General features: G+C 41.0%; 2 protein-coding genes across 4 annotated transcripts; both read left to right on the forward strand.

Moving 5' to 3' along the window:
- Positions 1 to 1,310: 1,310 nt before the first annotated feature.
- LOC108140885 (probable serine/threonine-protein kinase yakA) lies at positions 1,311 to 5,162 on the forward strand. The gene is made up of 3 exons (XM_017263917.2): positions 1,311 to 2,644; positions 2,718 to 2,799; positions 2,917 to 5,162. Exons 1-3 carry the CDS (start codon positions 1,311 to 1,313, stop codon positions 4,234 to 4,236), a joined length of 2,736 nt encoding a protein of 911 aa, XP_017119406.1. The 3' UTR covers positions 4,237 to 5,162.
- Positions 5,163 to 5,848: 686 nt separating this feature from the next.
- Positions 5,849 to 17,909, forward strand: LOC108140895 (proline dehydrogenase 1, mitochondrial). 3 transcript variants are annotated; one of them, XM_017263939.2, is made up of 11 exons: positions 5,849 to 6,011; positions 7,664 to 8,221; positions 12,107 to 12,228; positions 13,087 to 13,173; positions 13,286 to 13,467; positions 14,739 to 14,803; positions 15,306 to 15,484; positions 15,572 to 15,746; positions 15,812 to 16,165; positions 16,255 to 16,432; positions 16,499 to 17,909. In XM_017263939.2, the coding sequence occupies exons 2-11, from the start codon at positions 7,751 to 7,753 to the stop codon at positions 16,702 to 16,704; spliced, it is 2,019 nt and encodes a 672-aa protein (XP_017119428.1). In that variant the 5' UTR covers positions 5,849 to 6,011; positions 7,664 to 7,750; the 3' UTR covers positions 16,705 to 17,909. The 3 variants fall into 3 exon arrangements, with proteins under 3 accessions (XP_017119428.1, XP_017119426.1, XP_017119427.1); XM_017263937.2 differs by lacking the exon at positions 12,107 to 12,228 and adding an exon at positions 11,694 to 11,815 and having other exon boundaries at positions 5,850 to 6,011; XM_017263938.2 differs by lacking the exons at positions 5,849 to 6,011; positions 12,107 to 12,228 and adding exons at positions 6,971 to 7,051; positions 11,694 to 11,815.
- Positions 17,910 to 17,964: the final 55 nt, after the last annotated feature.

A 17,964-nucleotide genomic window follows, 5' to 3' on the forward strand; every position in this document is an offset into this window, starting at 1 on the left:
GGAATAAAATGATTGCATTTCGAAGGCAGTTGAAAACCTAACCTAGAAAACTAGAACTAAACGTTTGAAGGTTATGAACAGACCCACCACCTCCCCTTTTACCCACCGCCCCCTTTTAAAACTTGGCCTTGACCGTGTGCATCTGTGTGTGTTAGAGCAAAAGAGATAGAGTGAGACGACCAACGGTAACCAACAGCTGACAGCTGCACTTTACCTTTTAGGTCAGGTGGCAACGCTGGCAAAGTGATCCTCTTCCCCTCTTTTTCCTTTCCTTAAAAAACAACACAATAACGGCAGTGCGTTGCTCGCACAAACAAATAAGTTGAAAACAAAAGCAACAAGAAAAGCAACAACAACAACAACGAGCTTAATCAAGTTCAAAGCGAACTGTGCGAAAAAGAGAGAAGGCAACGCACTCGCACTCTCTTTTCTAGCACTCTCCCCTTCGCACACACACACTAGCTTACGCTCAGCTGTACACGTAGCCTGTTTTCGTTTTTTTGTTTTTTTGTCTTTATTTTTTCCATTTCTTTATTTCTATATTTGTGTGTTTTGTTTGTCACATAATTGTGCAATAGCAGTACGAATAAAACACGAAATTATCAATATTGAAGACAAAACTTTTATTTAACGTTGTACGTATTGGTACAAAAATTAAAAAAAATAACAAAAACAAAGAAGCATGGTAGTGATAAAAGATATTGTTGCTACTTAATATAAACCTTACAAAATATTCAAAATATTATACATAGAAATTGATGGCACTCACTAAATGTACTTTCTGTATAGTTGTTATTGTTAAAGTTAGCGAAGAGTGTTGTAAAACATTGGAAATAAAAAATGAAGTGTATCTTTTCTGAGTGAGTTTGCCTTTGTTGTTATTTTGTTTATTTATTTTGCAAATATATGTTATGCTTATGTATTCACTGACCGTTTTTCAGATGTATGTGTAGGATTTTGATTTTAATTTCATAATAATAAAGAAAGCCTTGTTTGTGTGTGTGCTTTTTATTTTTGTTTAAGGAAAGGAAGGAAAGAGATGGAAGGTGGGAAAGGCGTCACAACAAGCACACACACACACGCACAGCTGATCTCTTTCTTTCTCTGTCTCTCTGGAAATTTGTAAACAACTCAATATCTCAAAAAGCAGAGCTGCCAATTAGTTTTTTTTCCAGCCACATTGGCATCGCCGTTTTCTTGCATTTGTGAAATTCATCAACTAAAAAGTACACAACTTTTTCCTTACTTCTAGCGTAATATGTTCGAGGATCAGGACTAGACAAAAAAGGTGAAAAATAAAAACAACGAACATGATCAACGGCTTCAGCGTTGGCGGGGGTCAACAGGTGACGCCAGCAGGTGCTGCAATAAAATTGCACTTTGCCAACAGCAACAACAACAAAAACACTAGCAACATCAGCAGCAGCAGCAGTAGCAATAATAACAACAACTACAGTGGCCTTAAAACAGCGGAGCAAAAAATGAGCAACAACAACAAAAGCAACAACAACAACAACACTGGCGAAGTGCTGAAAATATATGAGAGAATGCGGAACACAAGTGGAGCAAGTGGAGCAGCAACAAGTGGCAGCCAAGGATCAGCCAGCTTTGTGGAACTTTCTACTGCATCAGGAGCTGATGCAGGGTCCGAAACTCTTCGGGCAGTTGGTTTTATCCAAGGATCAACCATTTTCAGTAAATCTGCATCCATCAGAGCACTTTCTCCCAAACTGGGAGGAGGAGGAGGAGCAGCGGCAAGGCCATCTGGAGTTATCCAAGAATCAGGCGTTTCTACGACTTCCAGAGGCATTTCTGTCGGATCAGGAGCTATCCTAGAATCAGTTGCACCAATGGCCATTGGGATTAGTCAAGAATCAGGCAGTTTTATGAACTACCAAACAGTAGCACCCAGATCAGCAATCAGTTATTCAAGAGCAGTTTGCAAAGCTGTACCATTAATGGGTGTACGCAAACGATCGGGAACTTCAACGCTAGGGACTGGAACAGGTGCTCCAAGTTGTATTGCGGCGGCAAAGGGAGTTTCCCCAATTGGAGCAAGCAGTCTTCGCTGGCTGTCCATGCCTGTGAGCAACGAGAAGTCGTCAAATGCAGGAGGAGCTGAAACTAAAGTCTTAGATGGAGCAACAGAAAACACTGGATCACCGGTAGAAGCTGCCAAAAGTGCCTTAGCTAACGCTCAGCCGCAGCGCACGGAGGACCAAGAAAATGCCTTTCGACGCATCGAGGATGTGCACAACTATGCCAAGCTGCAGGACTACAGCAGCGACACCGACGACGAGGAAGACGACGATGAGGAGGAAGAGCTCGACGAAGAGGAGGAAGATGAGGAGGTGATCCAGGTGCCGTTGCCAGTGCAACAAGAGATCACACGCATTCGTCGCGACGCCGCCGAAGAGCATGTGGACGTCGATGTGGTCACTGTGCCGCAGCCGGAGCAGGATCACGATCACGATCGCCATCAGGTGCAACGGCAGCAGCAGCAGCAGCAGCAGCAGGATCAGCCATTATCAGCGGATAACATACGGCCAGAGCACCATGCTCGACGCCCCATGAATGCGTTCCTAATCTTCTGCAAGCGACACCGCGGCATTGTCAAAGAGCGCTACAAGACGCTGGAGAACCGGTGTGTTTTTGATTGCTGCTTATTCCAATGAGGTCCCAGAAAACTGACTTTTGTTGTTTTATCTCGATTTTAGTGCCATTACCAAGATACTGGGCGACTGGTGGGCTGCACTTGACGAGCAGGAGAAGCATTGCTTTACGGATCTGGCGCAGCAGGTGGGGCATTTTAAACGTTAAACTTAAAACCTTAACTAAGGTTCCACATTTGCTTTACACACCACCATTTTTGGGGTCTCCATAGAGGTTTCTAAGCGAATTTATCTCGTTTTGCAGAACAAGGACGCCTTTTTCAATGCCAATCCCAACTTTAAGTGGTACAAACTGCCGGCTCCGCCGCTGCGCACGCTGGCCACACGTCCCAGCAATACGGCTGCTGGTTTGTTCATCCCCAGCGAGGATCAGCAGCAACAGCAACAGCAGCAGCAGCAGTTGCCAACTCCATTGCAACTGCAGTGGGCAGAGAGAGGCGAGATGCCGCGGGCTCTGCTGCGAGGCAACTACTTTAAGCTGGCGGACGAAACGCAGATGGGCGATCTGAGCTCGCTGCTGCAAGTCCATGTACAGGAGAAGGACTACGCCCTGCAGCAGGTGCTCAGCGAGACCAGCCAGTTTCTATCTGCCCACATGCCCGGTGGCAATCCGAATGGCAGTGGCAGTAAGCGCTCCTTGCCGGACAGCAATTCTAGCAACTCCAGCGAGGAGGAGGCGGCCAACGGTGGATCACCCAGCAAGAAGGCGAAATCGTCGCGCTCCTGCAAGGGCAAGATCTACCAGGAGCTGGTCAACTCCGGCCAACTGGCGGCTATAGCTAAGAAGAGCAAGGCTCGTTCATCACCACCGGCCGGAAATATGGGTGGAAACTTCGTGGACATTCCCTTGGATGCGGGACCCAACACGCCGCCCGTTTCACCACCGGAACGCCATGGCAGCAGCCCCGATGCCATGCAAAAGCATGTGAGGACCGTTTCCGAGTCGAGCAGCAGTGGTTTCTTTGATCTCGAGGAGAAGATCAAGGAGCTGCCGGCCCTCAGCTTGGATGCTTACCTGCAGCGTAAGCGTAGCACCAAAAAGAAGAAGAAGTTTAGCGGCAGCAAGAAACAGAGGAATTCAAGCAGCGCCAGTGGCGGTTCAGTGGCTTCCACTGCCGGAGCAGTAGCTGCTACAGACAAAGGAACACCCACTGCAGCCAGCGAACACTTGGTAAGGATTAAACAGCAGCAGCACCAGCAGCATCAACAGCAGCATCAGCATCAGCAGCATCAGCAGCAACTGCAGGTCGTAGGCAGCCAGCGACGCAAGGCGCGAAAGGAGAGTATTACGCGGCGCGATGTTAGCGCAATCGAGCAGGAAGTGGCCTCCATTCTGCCGCTGACCATCAACGGTAGCTACTACTTCAATCAGAGTGGTGCACCCAAAGCGATGAACGCGTCTGTCACCTCGTCATCGGCCTCGCCACCGCTATCCTCGAACTCCTCGTCGTCGTCCTCGTCGCTCTCCTCGCAGGCGGCCTTCGACGTGACCTCCTCTACCTCAGATCTACTCATTCTGGCCGAAGTGGCCGCCAACCGCACTGAGCTGACCAAGTCCAACTAGCGCCAGCAGCACCACTGGCTGTCCAGCATTACCACCAAATAGTTAGCCCAAATTCAAATTCACCGCAAACTGCAAGATTTTCGTAATGTGATAAGGATATATTTACTACAAATTTACTTTCTTTCAATTTTGTCGAAATAATCCAAATATTCTCTTTCTGTTTTTTCAACCCCAAAAAATGGCATAACAGCTTTTAAGAAATCATATCAGTTTCTATAGCAGGGTAGAGGGAATGCCACGTTGTGTTTAATTTAAACATTAAACTCTATTTAATGTCATTGAAATGTTAAAAATAATTTATGTTTTAGCCTCCTTAAAATGCATTATTATATAATTTTGAAAGAGTCATCACTTTAAGAAATTAACGAGAGAATATTCCCTTACAAAAGAGAAAATGTCAATTGAAAACTTGAAAATTATAATTTAAACGCCAAGCTATTGTCATTATGGTGGTCTTGCAGTTAAGATAAGCACCCTTCTTCGATTCTTACAAATGCTTTAAGCTATTTGCTGGTGGTGCCACATGGAGATGAAAAAAACAGACATTCGTTGATCTACAATTTAGTCAATAATATTATGTAAAAACAAGAAAGCGAGCCAGCAGAAGGGAAGATGAGAAGAGAGTCGGGACGGCAGCGAATTATGTATTTTTTGTTATAATGACGGCAGGAGAAAATCCGCGTCAGTTTCACACCCATATATATCTATATATTTTGTATTTAGATAACTTGTTCTGTTTTTTTTCTTGTTAAGTTTCTCCTTTTATCGAGCCGCGTTCGATAAGCAGCAAAATTAGCAAAACCAACAGCCGAACGCTCATTAAATGTTAATTATTATTATTTCTAATATATAGTCGTAATTTATTGCTACATTTGTCAAAACGCAAACAATTTGCAAACAAAAATATATTCATTTTAAAGTGGAAACATGGAGATTTTTATTTAAATGCGTGGCTAAATATATGGTCAACATTGTATTAAATGAAAAAAAGGATACTGTTCCTTGAAACACTTTAAAATTTTAAAATCTATGATAAATTTAAATTTTCACTTAAAGCACAGTCAGCACTTATTTTTCAGTGCTTCATAAATAGAAGTGGGGTTTTGAATTTAAATTTGCGAGCGTTACAATTGGTATCGATAAATATCAATTAACAGCTTTGTGCTCAAATCAACCCTGTTTGCCTGGCCAGTGCTGCTAAGTGCCAGTAAAACTTGATTTTTAGCCGGTTGAAAAAAACTGAGTGGGCGGCGAAAGGAGAGAGAGCAAGCGGTTAAGAGAGAGAGGGGCGGAGAGTGGGGGTCCGCTGATAAGATAAGAAAGATTCCTTGACCAACCGTCAGGGGCGTAGATAAGCTACTCGATTTTAATTGGGCAAAAAAAAAGGGGACAAGATGGCGGTTAATTTTCGATTCCATCGCTTTTTTTCTGCTCACGTGCAGGCAAAACAGCTGCTGGGGGTGCCGCGCCACACCTCCTCTCCATTTCCCGTACTCTCCACTAGCCTTACTTACGCTCACCTTTCTCCGTACTCCCGAATCGTTTTGACCATTTCTCGGAAGCTTTTTTGGACGAGCTTTCGCCGTGTTGGCCTTAATTTCGCTTCGTTTGTTTCAGTTTCAGTTTGTTCGCGAATTCAGACCCTTGCAGTTGTTTTCTCCCTCTCGCGCGTGCTCACGTCTCTCCCGCGCAGCAGCAACAAAATACCTAAAACCCTCGAGCAGAAAGAACATAAGCCCAAAAGTTATTAAATTTGTACTTGTGACATTTGTGAGGTGAGAGAAAGAAAAGTTCCCAGGCGGCTGGGCAATGTTTGTCAAATACCCAGGAGTTTTTCCCGGAAAATTCTTTGGCGATAGTACAAAATTTTCACCGAAGGAAATCACCATTTTCGGCATTACTTGTTTATTTGTTTACCCTGCTTTTGTTTTATGGTTTGTTTCTAGTCCCAATAGCTTGTTTAAAAACGGCAGCGAGAAAAAGGGAAATTAAATGAGAAAAAGCGAAGAGAAACCGCAAAGCGGAAAATAAAAAAATATGGTAGGAAAGGTGGGAGAAATTTAGCAGTGTACGTGTGTGTGCGTTGTGTCATATCATAAAAGGATCCCAACAGAGAGAGCGAATGAGAAGCAGGCAGTGTTATATAATAGGTAAATTCGCCGCATAGCAACAAAAAAAAATGAAAAAGTAAAAAACAATTTTGATGAATTCGCAATTTAAGTTTGCTAGCTTTCCGTCTCCCTCTAACCAAGGCAAGACAGGGATTGAGATTTAACCATAATGAAGTGTAATGGAATCTGTGCAATGAAACCCGCCAAGTTTTTTTTGTCGATTTGATTGCAGCTTCTCGTCTGGCGATTATTTAGCGGACTGCTAATTAATAAAAAATAGAACGACAGTATGAGCGAAATAAGAGGAAAATAGAGAAGGAAAATTGGGGGAATCAGAAGGGGGCCGCAATTAACACCAATTAGTGTGTGTTTGCGGCGCATTTCAATTAAATCAAAACAAATGCTGAATCAAAATCAAAGGGGCTCGCATGCCTGTGACGTCACACAGTCACAGTTCCAGTTACATTTACATCTACAGTTACATAAACACGAGTGTTGCGGCGAACAGGACTTTCTCTTCATCGTGTCCTGCTTCGTTTCGCTTCGTTAAATTCGCCGAACTTCGCCGCTAAATTCGCATCTCATTCAGGCGTCTTCGACATTTGCTTTCGTGCTTTTGCGGCGTATACAACGCTGAGAGCGTAATAGAATAAATAATAAAAAAGAAATCAAAACGACAAACAAAAGCAAAAGACAGATCTCAGGCAAGAAATTGAATTTTTTTTAATTGAACATTTCGGAGGTGTACTCGCGTACGTGTGTTTGTGTGTTGTGCTGTTTTTTCGGCTTCTCCCGTTCTTCTCTCCGCCTCACGTTTTTCGCAGTTGTTGTATAACATTTAGAGCGAGCGAGAGAAAAAGAGAACGACCCAAAACGAAAAGCTCTCTGTAAATCAAGCACAATCAGCTGTGATCAGTGGCGTTTGCAGGGGTCTAAAGAGGCTAAAGAACCCCCTTCGGGAAATTACTTAATTTTCGTGTTAGAAAAGTGTAGGAATTTAATAATTTCAGTGACAAATTTATTGATTGACACATTAAAAACATTTTAAAACAAAAATGTGCTTGTATTCTCTACGTCTTGTCACTTTTTGAACATATAATTATAATAAACGTCAATTAACATTCTTATTAACGTTGTACTTATTTGTTTTTTATTATAATTGAACCTGCTTTCACTGTGATTTTTCTTAGAGAGGTTTGAAAGCCCCCCCTTCAATACAAGCCCACAAACGCCACTGCCGTGCCTCAGATTCGTAGTGATTTGTTGAGATTTTATTAAATTTATCTCTGATTTTGCCTTGTTTTTTTTTTTTGCAGCAACATCCGAAATCGGAGTTCGTATTAATATATCCTTTTCAAAGCGCGGAGAGCAGATAACCCAAATAAACCGCAGAATTCCTTGTAATGGCTCTACTCCGTTCGCTGAGCGCCCAACGAACAGCCATCAGTTTGGTCTACGGCCGTAATAGCAGCAAGTCGAGCAGTTCCGTGGCCGTCGCCGCCTGTCGGAGCTTCCATCAGCGTGACAGGAGGAGGAGCACCGTCCTAACCACCGGAGAAGGAGCAGCATCGGAGTTCACAAACGGTGTCAATGGGGTCCGCTACCTGCACTCCGGCGAGCGGCCGATGCAGGCCTCCACATTGGTTCAACCGGATCTGGTTGCCGGCGGCGAGGCTGTGAAGCGATCGACGAAGCAGCAGTCGTCCTTGGAGAAGAGCCCCTCGCCCGCTGGCTCGCCGCAGAGGGATCCCCTGGACGTGACCTTCAATGATCCGATTGCCGCCTTCAAGAGCAAGACCACCGGCGAGCTGATGCGCGCCTATCTGGTCTATATGATCTGTTCCAGCGAGAAGCTGGTCGAGCACAACATGACGGTGAGTTCGCCGCCTTCCTCCTCGCTTCCTCCTTCTTTTGCGCCGTCCTGCGTCCTTTGACCCATCTTTTGGTCCAATCTATCGCCTAGCTGAGCTTGCTCTCTCTTTTTCTGGTTCCGTTTGCTGAGAATTGAGGGGAGGTCATGTAAGAGTTGGCTGCACCATTTAATTACAAGAATCTTCAGTGGAACCTTCTGCAGAATCACTTATCTTTAACCCAATAATAAAATCCATTATGTGAATATTAGGTTCCAGCTCCAGTGTAAATGAGATTGCTGATCGCCCAAAAACACTAAATATTGTTTAAATATTTTATAATAATTTTTAAAGAATTGGATTACTTTTTTTAAATAGTTCATTTTTTTGTTTCTTTAGCTAAGATCTTTAATAACTATAACACAGGCCAACAAAAGTTTTTTGCAGGTCCAACCGCATTGGATTATGATAAATTGGGATTTTTCAGTCTAAAGTAGCTTTGATCAGCTTTGAAATTTTTTCTAATAATTAATAATTAATTTATTTTATAGAAACATTGTATTCCTTTCCCAATCTAAATTTTGAGGGCCAGATATTCTCTACTTTACTTATTTATGCCATCTTAGATAGTTCTTCTTTTTGTTTAGGAACTTCCACCTGCTGCTTCCATTCACCTGAATCTAGGTTTCCTGGCACCCAAAAACCGTGTCAGGTGATTGGCCGTCTTCCTTCTGATTTTCCGCTTTCCTTCCGCTTTTAAATTCACTGACCCCCTGGGAGGTTTCCTTTTCCCCCACTACTCGTTTTGATGAATTCATGGCTAATTGCTTGTTGCATTTGTTGCCACTTTCTGGCAGGTGCTGCAGTCGCACAGAAAATATTGAATGAGTGCCTGATTGACGGCAGGAAAGAGGGGAAACCTTGCCATGCAAATTTTCAAAGGGGAGTGCGGGCAATAGTGACCTTGCCTTGTTCGTTGCTTGCTCTTAACTCGTGCGTATTTGCTCAGCGGCGCACATATGGATTATATAGGCATATAGTATAGGCCATTATATAGTCAGGCCCCCGAATGAGCGCCAATCAAAATCGGTAGAAAACCCCACTGCCGTTTCCCCCATTTTCCATAGCGTGTTTATATTTAATGGACACCGGCGTTGTTATCGCATGGCGGTCGTTTGATTGCTTATCGATTACTCAAAGTGCATGCGTCGCCAAGAATTTTATTTATTTATCTTTATTCTCCTCGGTGCAATTTTCATAAATGGTTGGCTAAATGCCTGGCGTACGGAATATTCTCTCAACTGTCAGGAGCTCGAGACATCACATGCGGCATTACTCAGGCATCGACTTTACCCCACGTCGCACCTATAGATTTTATACACTTCAAAAAATCATGAATAATATTATATGATATGTGATAAATGTTAAAGTTATAAAGATGGTTTTAATAAGTTCTGTATTTTGTAAAACTCAGACAGGCTAACAAGATTTCGATTTAGTCTAGATGGCACTTGAGTATAATTTATTAGGCTTTTTAAAGTATAGTTTCCCACTACGATTAACATAAGAAAAACCTACGTAAAACCATTTTTAAAAATCCAAAATGGCTTAGAAAAACATGATTTATGTATCAAATTATAGAAATACAACGTGTTCTTTGTCAATATATTTTTACAATTTACATTTTGAGTTTGTTCAATTTTAAACATCAGAAATTGATATTCATACATATTTTTTCGAAAATATTTTAGTAAATTCCCTTGATTTCAAATATAAATTTGAACTAATAATTTTCTTTAAAATATACCACACAAATATATCCTTTACCATAGCACGAAAATGTTTAAATAATTTTTTGTATGCATATTATAGAAAACTTGTTTTAACTAAACTTAGTCGATTTTTCATAAGAGTGTACTTAAATTTTTTGTTATTTCTATTTACTGTATCGCGTCGATTGCTTTTTGCATCCGAGCGGTGTGAGTCTCGTGATGTGTGAGAATGGGTATTGATGGGTAAAAAACAAGGTAAAAGAGGGAAAAGCAGGTGACAGGTGACCGGGGGAAGTGTTAGCTGTGGGTCGGTTTTTTTCTTTGGGGGGCCAGGGATCAACGGCAAACACCTGTCCTCGGGTAAAAATCGTTTGCCAAAATAAAAAAAAAAGGAAGCACCGAAAAAGCTACCAAAAACATACAATACCCGAAATATAAGAATCGAGAATTTGATTTATGTAACCAGTTTTGCTTGATATTGTATTTATATTGTCGACTGTGTGTTTTTTTTCGCCAAACTTAGTACTTAATTAATAACTTTAGTGCTGTCAACAAAACCGGTTCTTCCCAGACGACGACTGTCTCCTTGTGTGCTTTTTGCTCTTCTGAATCTCATTCATCTGATGGATCCCGCATCAAACGGAGCACACACGTGCCCAGGAATAATTTATCAAAGGGCAATGCTCTTGTTTTTTCTCAGTTTTCCGTTTTTTTTTTTTATTGTAAAGAACGAGTGGAGAAACTGGGAACTTAGTGAAACCCAAGCTTGTTGATTTTTTCCTGCCTTTTCTGCCAGGTCGCCAAGTGAGATTCTTTTGACAATTTGTTACCTGGTGAATTACTTCCAGTTTCATATAGTTTAGCTTCCTTTGTCTTTAACTTGCTTAATGTGAAACTATTCTCTCGAAGCAAACTTATCAAATTATTAAACTTAGATTCAGATTTTCTTGTTCATGTTTTAATTGCGTCTTGAAACATTTTAAGAATTTACACAAAGAATATTCCTGTGAATTTAATTGGCTGAAAAGAAACAGCTTTGATTTATAATTTAAAAAAAGTAGTGAATCCTAAAAAAAACAAGTGCCAAAATTTAAAGTCGAAGAAGCAATATTCTATGTTAAAAGAAAACCCTATTTGATATTGCTTTTATTTTTATTTATTTGTTTGAAAATATGTTTGGGTTGACGGATTTGCGATGGATCTTGTTTCTTTGACTGTTCGGCTGGATTTGGAAACCGAATGTTTATGTGCGTGTTGAGTTGGCACTCCTTTAAATAACATCCCAGCCTTTTAAGAATAATACACATTGCCGCCTCCGCAGTTTTGTCGCATTTTTCCCTCCTCTTTCCCATAACGTGTTGTTGGACTTTGGCAAAGAGTTTTGGCCTTGACTTGGTTCACATTTTTTATTTTGACTTTTGGCCAAATTCCAAATGATTTATGTGGGATCCACTCGTTGAAAAACGTAACGTACCAGGGAAGAGCAGAAATGGAAGAGAAATCTCAGCTAGAAGCGATGGTATTTGGTTTCTTTTTATCTCCTTATAACATTTTCCGTCTTGTATCTCAACAAAAAATTATAACTTTATTAAATTCAATTCTTGTCGCTTTACATAACATACCAAAATACTGAAAAAAAAACAAATCAACGATAAAACTATAACCGAAAAATTTACTTAAAATATACCTCACAAAATCGATCAAAACAAACTAAAAATCCGCAGCTTATGAAATGGTCAAAGAACATATTGGGTCAAAGGTTATTTACAGCATTGATGAAGGCGACCTTCTATGGCCATTTTGTCGCCGGCGAGGATCAGGTCAAGATCATACCCACATTGGAAAGGTAATTGCCCACCACGACACTCCCACTCACTTATCGCCTTTTCTTTTTTTCTTTTCTTTTTTCTTTTATTTTCTTTTCTTTTTCGTTTCTATATTGCTTTCTGCCGCCCCTATGGTTTGTGTTTAATTCATTTTTATTTTGCCCTCGAATCGGGCTGCGAAACGGTTATGCGAAACACGCTTAAATGCCCACACTTGTTTGTAATGGAATCCTCTAAAAAAAAAAAAAAATTTAAAACCCAAATCATACACCCGAAAACTATCGAAAAACGTCGAAAACACCGATATACAGCTGCTGAAACTGGCACGCAACCTGCTTGGCCAAAAACTCTTCGTCCTGCTGATGAAGTCCAGTTTCTATGGACATTTTGTGGCCGGCGAGAATCGCCACACGATCGTGCCCGCCCTAGAGAGGTTAACCTCCCCCCCACGCCCACAGCACCCAACGCATCCTTAAATATTCGATATACATATATATAATTGTAGTCAAAAAAATAGCATTTGAAACTCGATTTAAAGTTGTCTTTGTCGATCTTTAGGTAAATATTTATTATTAAAAGTGACTTCTTGAGAAGTTGCTAGTCCAACAACAAAATATAATAATTTTGTTATATAAGTACCTTAAGTTTATTATTATAATGAAAGTGCAAAAATTGTAGGCATACTTATCAAAGTTAAAACAAGAAAAAAAGGTAACTTAGGCTAGCTGAAGTTTGAATACCCTACGTGAAGCTATAAATAATTCGACATCGTTTAGATTAGTTTAAACGAATTTCTTGATTTCAAGGAAAATACGACTATTATTTTTTTAATTTTCGGGAAGGTGCAGCATTTTACATAGTTTCAATGCATCATTTTAAAGCAGTTAAAAATCTCTAATTTAGGAAAAACATAAGTGCTATTATTTTGACGTATCTTTCTATGTATGTATACCACAATATATTTATATCCACACACATGTTTGCTACTAATGGTCTAAAGTTTTGTCCAAGCACTGAAAAAAACCATAAATTATGGGAGTTAAACCCCCTGTTATGTGGCATGTAGTCAGCATGAAAGATCTACTTAAACCATTAGATCCGTATTCCCAATCCGAACTTGATCCCTTTTTAACAAGAACAAAAAACAAAAAAAAAAATGGAAGAATATTGCACTCAACCTTTTCTCAACAGACCGCTAACCAAACCATACTCTAAATTATTTTATATTACTAACACTTTGTGTTTATAACGCCCACCCAAAACATAAGCTAATGAACTTTGACAATTGCAGACTAAGATCGTTCGGCGTTAAACCGATTCTTGACTATTCCGTTGAGGAGGATATCACCCAGGAGGAGGCCGAGAAACGTGAAGTTGAGTAAGTTTTGCCTTTATTTTTTTTATTAAATAAGATATAAAACTACAAATTTAAATATATATATATTATTTTATTTATATTATATCTAATCCCGTTTTGCGTTTCTGTTCAGATCATCCGTTTCGAGTGCAGGCGACCGAAAGGAGGAGGGCAGCATGCCTCAGTATCATGTGGACAAGTCCTTCGCCGATCGGCGGTACAAGGTGAGCAGTGCTCGCACCTACTTCTACCTGAACGAGGCCACCTGCGAGCGCAACATGGAGATATTCATCAAGTGTCTGGAGGCCGTTTCGGGTATGTCCTTGGCCAGTTGTTCTTGGCCGATTCCCATAAACCGAATCCTCCCACCATCCATCATCTGGTGTTGTTGTGCGGCATGCAAGTTTCCCCAAGTTCCACCTCACGATCCCCAATTTTCACCTGTACAAACGTTCCACTTTTAGATCGTGTAAAGCAACAGCATCTTTATTGATGGTTAAGCATGAAGTTTAATTTTTTTTTTGTTTCGATTTATATGGAATAAACACGATAACCTAAGAAAACATTTGAAATCATGGTCTTGAAATTAAAGAATATTAATCTGTTTTGGATAGATTAATATTCGTTAATTTCAAGACCCTGATTTCATTGCATATGAATGAAAAAAGCTAAGGGCGGCTCAAAAATAAGGCTTGCATTGAATTAAAATATGAATAAGAGTTTTCTACCCATTTAGAACTTTAGTTTTCTTCTGTTATGACGAATATACATATATATTTTTTTGGATAGAACATTCCGCCAGATGTAGTTCCCACAATCCACGAAAGGCACGTAAGAGTTCAATGCTTTTGGGGTTTCAGGCTGTCCCCTGCTAGGCTTTCTCCTTCTTAAAATTTAAAAATTTCTCTAAATCTCTCCTTGAAGAAATTTGTAATTGATAATTAATAAATTCTTTTTTCCGCCCCCTCCGCCCGAAAATCCCAAAAAATGGCACCAACCCATCGATAATCGAATACCCCCCACATAAATCAAAAAACCCAAAATCAAATCAAAATAATCGTTGCAAAATTCCCAAAAATGAAAAGATGACGATCAAAAGGCGCCCCGGGCAGTGGCCACGGGTAAGCCGACAAATTAAAAACACACACACACACACACACTCCTCAAAACACCAAAAACAAGTAACTCCGAAAACTATCCAACAAGTATCGAAAAAGTATCCAAAACAGTAAACCATTGATGGCCAAGTCCGTGTTTCGACCGAGCAAAGCAAACGAGTTTGACTTTTTGGCCATTTCGTGTGCGTTTTTAGCTATTTGATGTTGATCTGTGTAACTAGCCGTAGCCGGCGTTGTAGTTGTAGTTGTATCTCTATCTGTATCTGTATCTCAATCCGTAAACGTAATCCGTATCATTTGATATTTGTAAAGTGTCGTAGCTAGAGATATACATACATATGTATGTTGTGTGTACCCATAGAATCCGCTTTCCGCATCTCATTCACCGATTGCTCTGCTCTTTTTTCAAATGCCTCTCATTTCCAACAAACCAACCAACCATCGATTGATTGGATTATCCAACTGCAGGGGCTACTTTCGGAACGGGCATCACCGCCATTAAACTCACCGCCCTGGGCCGTCCACAATTGCTGGTAAGTAAGCACAATGTAATCCCCTCGACTCACAGATAATTGAGAAGTTCTATTTATTCACAAGGAACAGGGTAATAGGTGTCAATAAATGGCAAAGCGAACACAAGTTAATTGGTGTTAATGAACAGAAAAACCTACTTGCTCTTAAATGTTCCTCTTGCCAATACAATAGAATATTTAAAAAAAAAACAAGTTTAAATCAAATGTTTGTTCATTTCTAAGGTGCAAATTATGAAAGCTTATGTTTAGTATTTAAGAAGTTTGTAAGTTAGCATTAATCTAAAAAAAAGGCATTCAAAAGGTTTTGGTTAGGAGTAAACTATATTTGGCTAGAGAGTTGAAGTTTTCCTGAATTAATTGCGACTTTTTATATTTCCCATGTGCAGTTTTACCTTGCTTTATTTCGATGTTTTTAACCAACAAGTTTAAATATATAAGAAGTTATCTAAAAAGGTATATAGAACGCATTCAGTCTAACGACCTTTTCCACTCACCTTTTCAGCTACAACTGTCCGAGGTGATCATGCGCACACGCAAGTACATGGAAGACATGGTGGGCGGTCAGGGCAATGTGCTCACTCACCACAAGACCATCAAGGATCTCGAGAAGTATTATGCCTCGCTGGGCGACAATAAGGATGTGAAGGAGTTTTTAAACAATGTGACGTCCGACAAGGAGGGGTTAGTAGTTCTTGCATACCTCCAAAGCAAACCCCCTTTCCCAACTCATTCCCTTTGTTTGTTTGTCAATCAATCAATCACATTTAGAATCTTGCATCTGTTCCCCTGGTCGGGCATCGTGGACGAGGACTCGCAGCTGAGCGATACGTTCCGTGTGCCAGACCCCCAAACCGGCCAGATGCGTCGACTGATCTCACAAATACCGCCCAAAGAGGAGGAGATGTTCAGGAACATGATCCGTCGTCTCAACACGATTGTAAAGGTGAGATCGGCCTCCTCGGATAAAACTCAACTGGGTTGATTCAACACAAATTCAAACACCCATAGGCTGCTGCCGATCTGGATGTACGCATCATGGTGGACGCAGAGCAGACATACTTTCAGCCGGCTATTTCGCGCATCACCCTCGAGATGATGCGAAAGTACAACAAAGAGAAGGCCATCGTATTCAACACGTACCAGTGCTACCTGCGCGAAACCTTCCGCGAGGTGAACACCGATCTGGAGCAGGCTAAGCGACAGAATTTCTATTTTGGCGCCAAGCTGGTACGCGGTGCGTACATGGACCAGGAGCGGGACCGTGCCAAGTCGCTGGGCTATCCGGATCCGGTCAATCCCACGTTCGAGGCCACCACGGACATGTATCACAAGACGCTGGCCGAGTGCTTGCGACGCATTAAGGTGTGCTATTCTTAGATCTAGGTCCATTAGTTAATCAAATTTAACAGAGAATAATTTGAATACACACACACACACACACACACACACAGCTGATGAAGGACTGTGATGACGATGCCAGGAAGATTGGAATTATGGTGGCCTCGCACAACGAAGACACCGTACGCTTTGCCATCCAGCAGATGAAGGAGATTGGCATTTCGCCGGAGGACAAGGTGATCTGCTTTGGCCAACTGCTGGGCATGTGCGACTATATCACCTTCCCACTGGGTGGGTTTCTATGCGTAAAACCGCAGCGTTTTGCATAACTAATTGCTGATCCTTATCCGAGTACAGGTCAGGCGGGCTACTCGGCCTACAAGTACATCCCGTATGGCCCCGTCGAGGAGGTGCTACCCTACTTGTCGCGTCGTGCCCAGGAGAACAAGGGTGTGCTGAAGAAGATCAAGAAGGAGAAACGCCTGCTGCTCTCCGAGATCCGACGCCGTCTGCTGCGCGGCCAGTGGTTCTACAAGCCCAAGGGCAACTATGTGCCCATCTAAGCTGGCCTGGATGGATGGCATCACTCACACGGACCGACCCGAGGCGGTAGATGGGTTGCCAAATGTATCCAACTGCGGATATCGCCAGGCAGTCGATCGCTTCGGGTATATTTTAATGTATTTTTTTTTTTGTCGTTCTTACTACTCTTTTGAAATTTGCGTATATCTAAAGTATACATATGATATGAAGACTTGTGTATATACCAAGGTCCTGCAAAAGAGTGAGGATGTTCTTACTCACTGTGTACCCTCATTCAGATCCGCTGGATCTTTTTCATCCACAAACAAGTTCAGTTAGAGACGGAAGCACTGAGCGATGGTCATTTTTTTTATGAAAATATGTATATTTTTACGTCTTGTTGCAACAATAATCTAAACGAGTTCTGTATGTGTGTTACAAAGAAAACAAAATAATGAAAAAAAAAAACAAAAAACTAAAACTAAAAAAACGTAAAAAACACGAAGGAAGGAAACGAATGTGGGAATCCACATCGAGGATATTGAAAAAGGGGATTGAATTGAAGATAACATTTTTTAGCATCGTAACAAATAAAGCATAAATCAATATAGTATATACATATTATATACAATATAATGAGAGCAAAACGTTTATAGAGATATGTACCGATCTATATCTCTACATAGATACATGTATGTGTATGGCTGCATTTTAGTCTAGATTCATTAATTTCGTGTTTGTGCCTCTTTCTCAGTATCAGAATATCAGTTATTATTTATCCATTCTTCATTTGCGATGTGATTTCATGTTGGTTTTTCCCTAAGTTAATACTACTACTACATATTTATATAGATCAATAGCGTGAGAAAGAGAGAGATAGAGAGAGCGAGAGAGAGAGAGAGTCCAGGGCATTTGTTCCTCCAGCTCGTGGCCATCCCATCCGAAATAGTCAAATACTACTGTCCATAGGAACCAGGGATAACCGCGTATATCTATACCTACACCTAGCAAGTTTTATTACGATTATGCTAAATTAACTTAAATGTATATGTTAAATTTAGCGATTAACAAAGCGATATTATAAAAGTCATTACTACGATAGTCGATGGATGAGAAAGCCCAACCGAAACCGCCTTCTGTTTCCCTGTTTTGTTCGTTTCCGTTTCCATTTCCGTTTCCATTTCCGTTTACCTGTTTACCCGTTTCGATTGCTCAGACAACTAACTATATAGACAGAAAGACTTGGCCATTCTTATAGTTTTTTATTATTATCCTCATGATTATTATTATTGTATTGCATA

The sequence above is a fragment of the Drosophila elegans genome, unplaced genomic scaffold (genome assembly GCF_018152505.1).
Source record: "Drosophila elegans isolate 14027-0461.03 unplaced genomic scaffold, ASM1815250v1 contig_149, whole genome shotgun sequence".
Taxonomy (NCBI): domain Eukaryota; kingdom Metazoa; phylum Arthropoda; class Insecta; order Diptera; family Drosophilidae; genus Drosophila; species Drosophila elegans.

Excerpts from the sequence above, each read along its gene's own strand:
- LOC108140885 (XM_017263917.2), top strand. The coding sequence starts at position 1,311 with ATGATCAACGGCTTCAGCGTTGGCGGGGGTCAACAGGTGACGCCAGCA. Across the intron at positions 2,645-2,717 it reads TACAAGACGCTGGAGAACCG|TGCCATTACCAAGATACTGG; the intron begins GTGTGTTTTTGA and ends TCTCGATTTTAG. Across the intron at positions 2,800-2,916 it reads TTACGGATCTGGCGCAGCAG|AACAAGGACGCCTTTTTCAA; the intron begins GTGGGGCATTTT and ends CTCGTTTTGCAG.
- LOC108140895 (XM_017263939.2), top strand. The coding sequence starts at position 7,751 with ATGGCTCTACTCCGTTCGCTGAGCGCCCAACGAACAGCCATCAGTTTG. Across the intron at positions 12,229-13,086 it reads ATCGTGCCCGCCCTAGAGAG|ACTAAGATCGTTCGGCGTTA; the intron begins GTTAACCTCCCC and ends TGACAATTGCAG. Across the intron at positions 15,747-15,811 it reads GTCTCAACACGATTGTAAAG|GCTGCTGCCGATCTGGATGT; the intron begins GTGAGATCGGCC and ends AAACACCCATAG.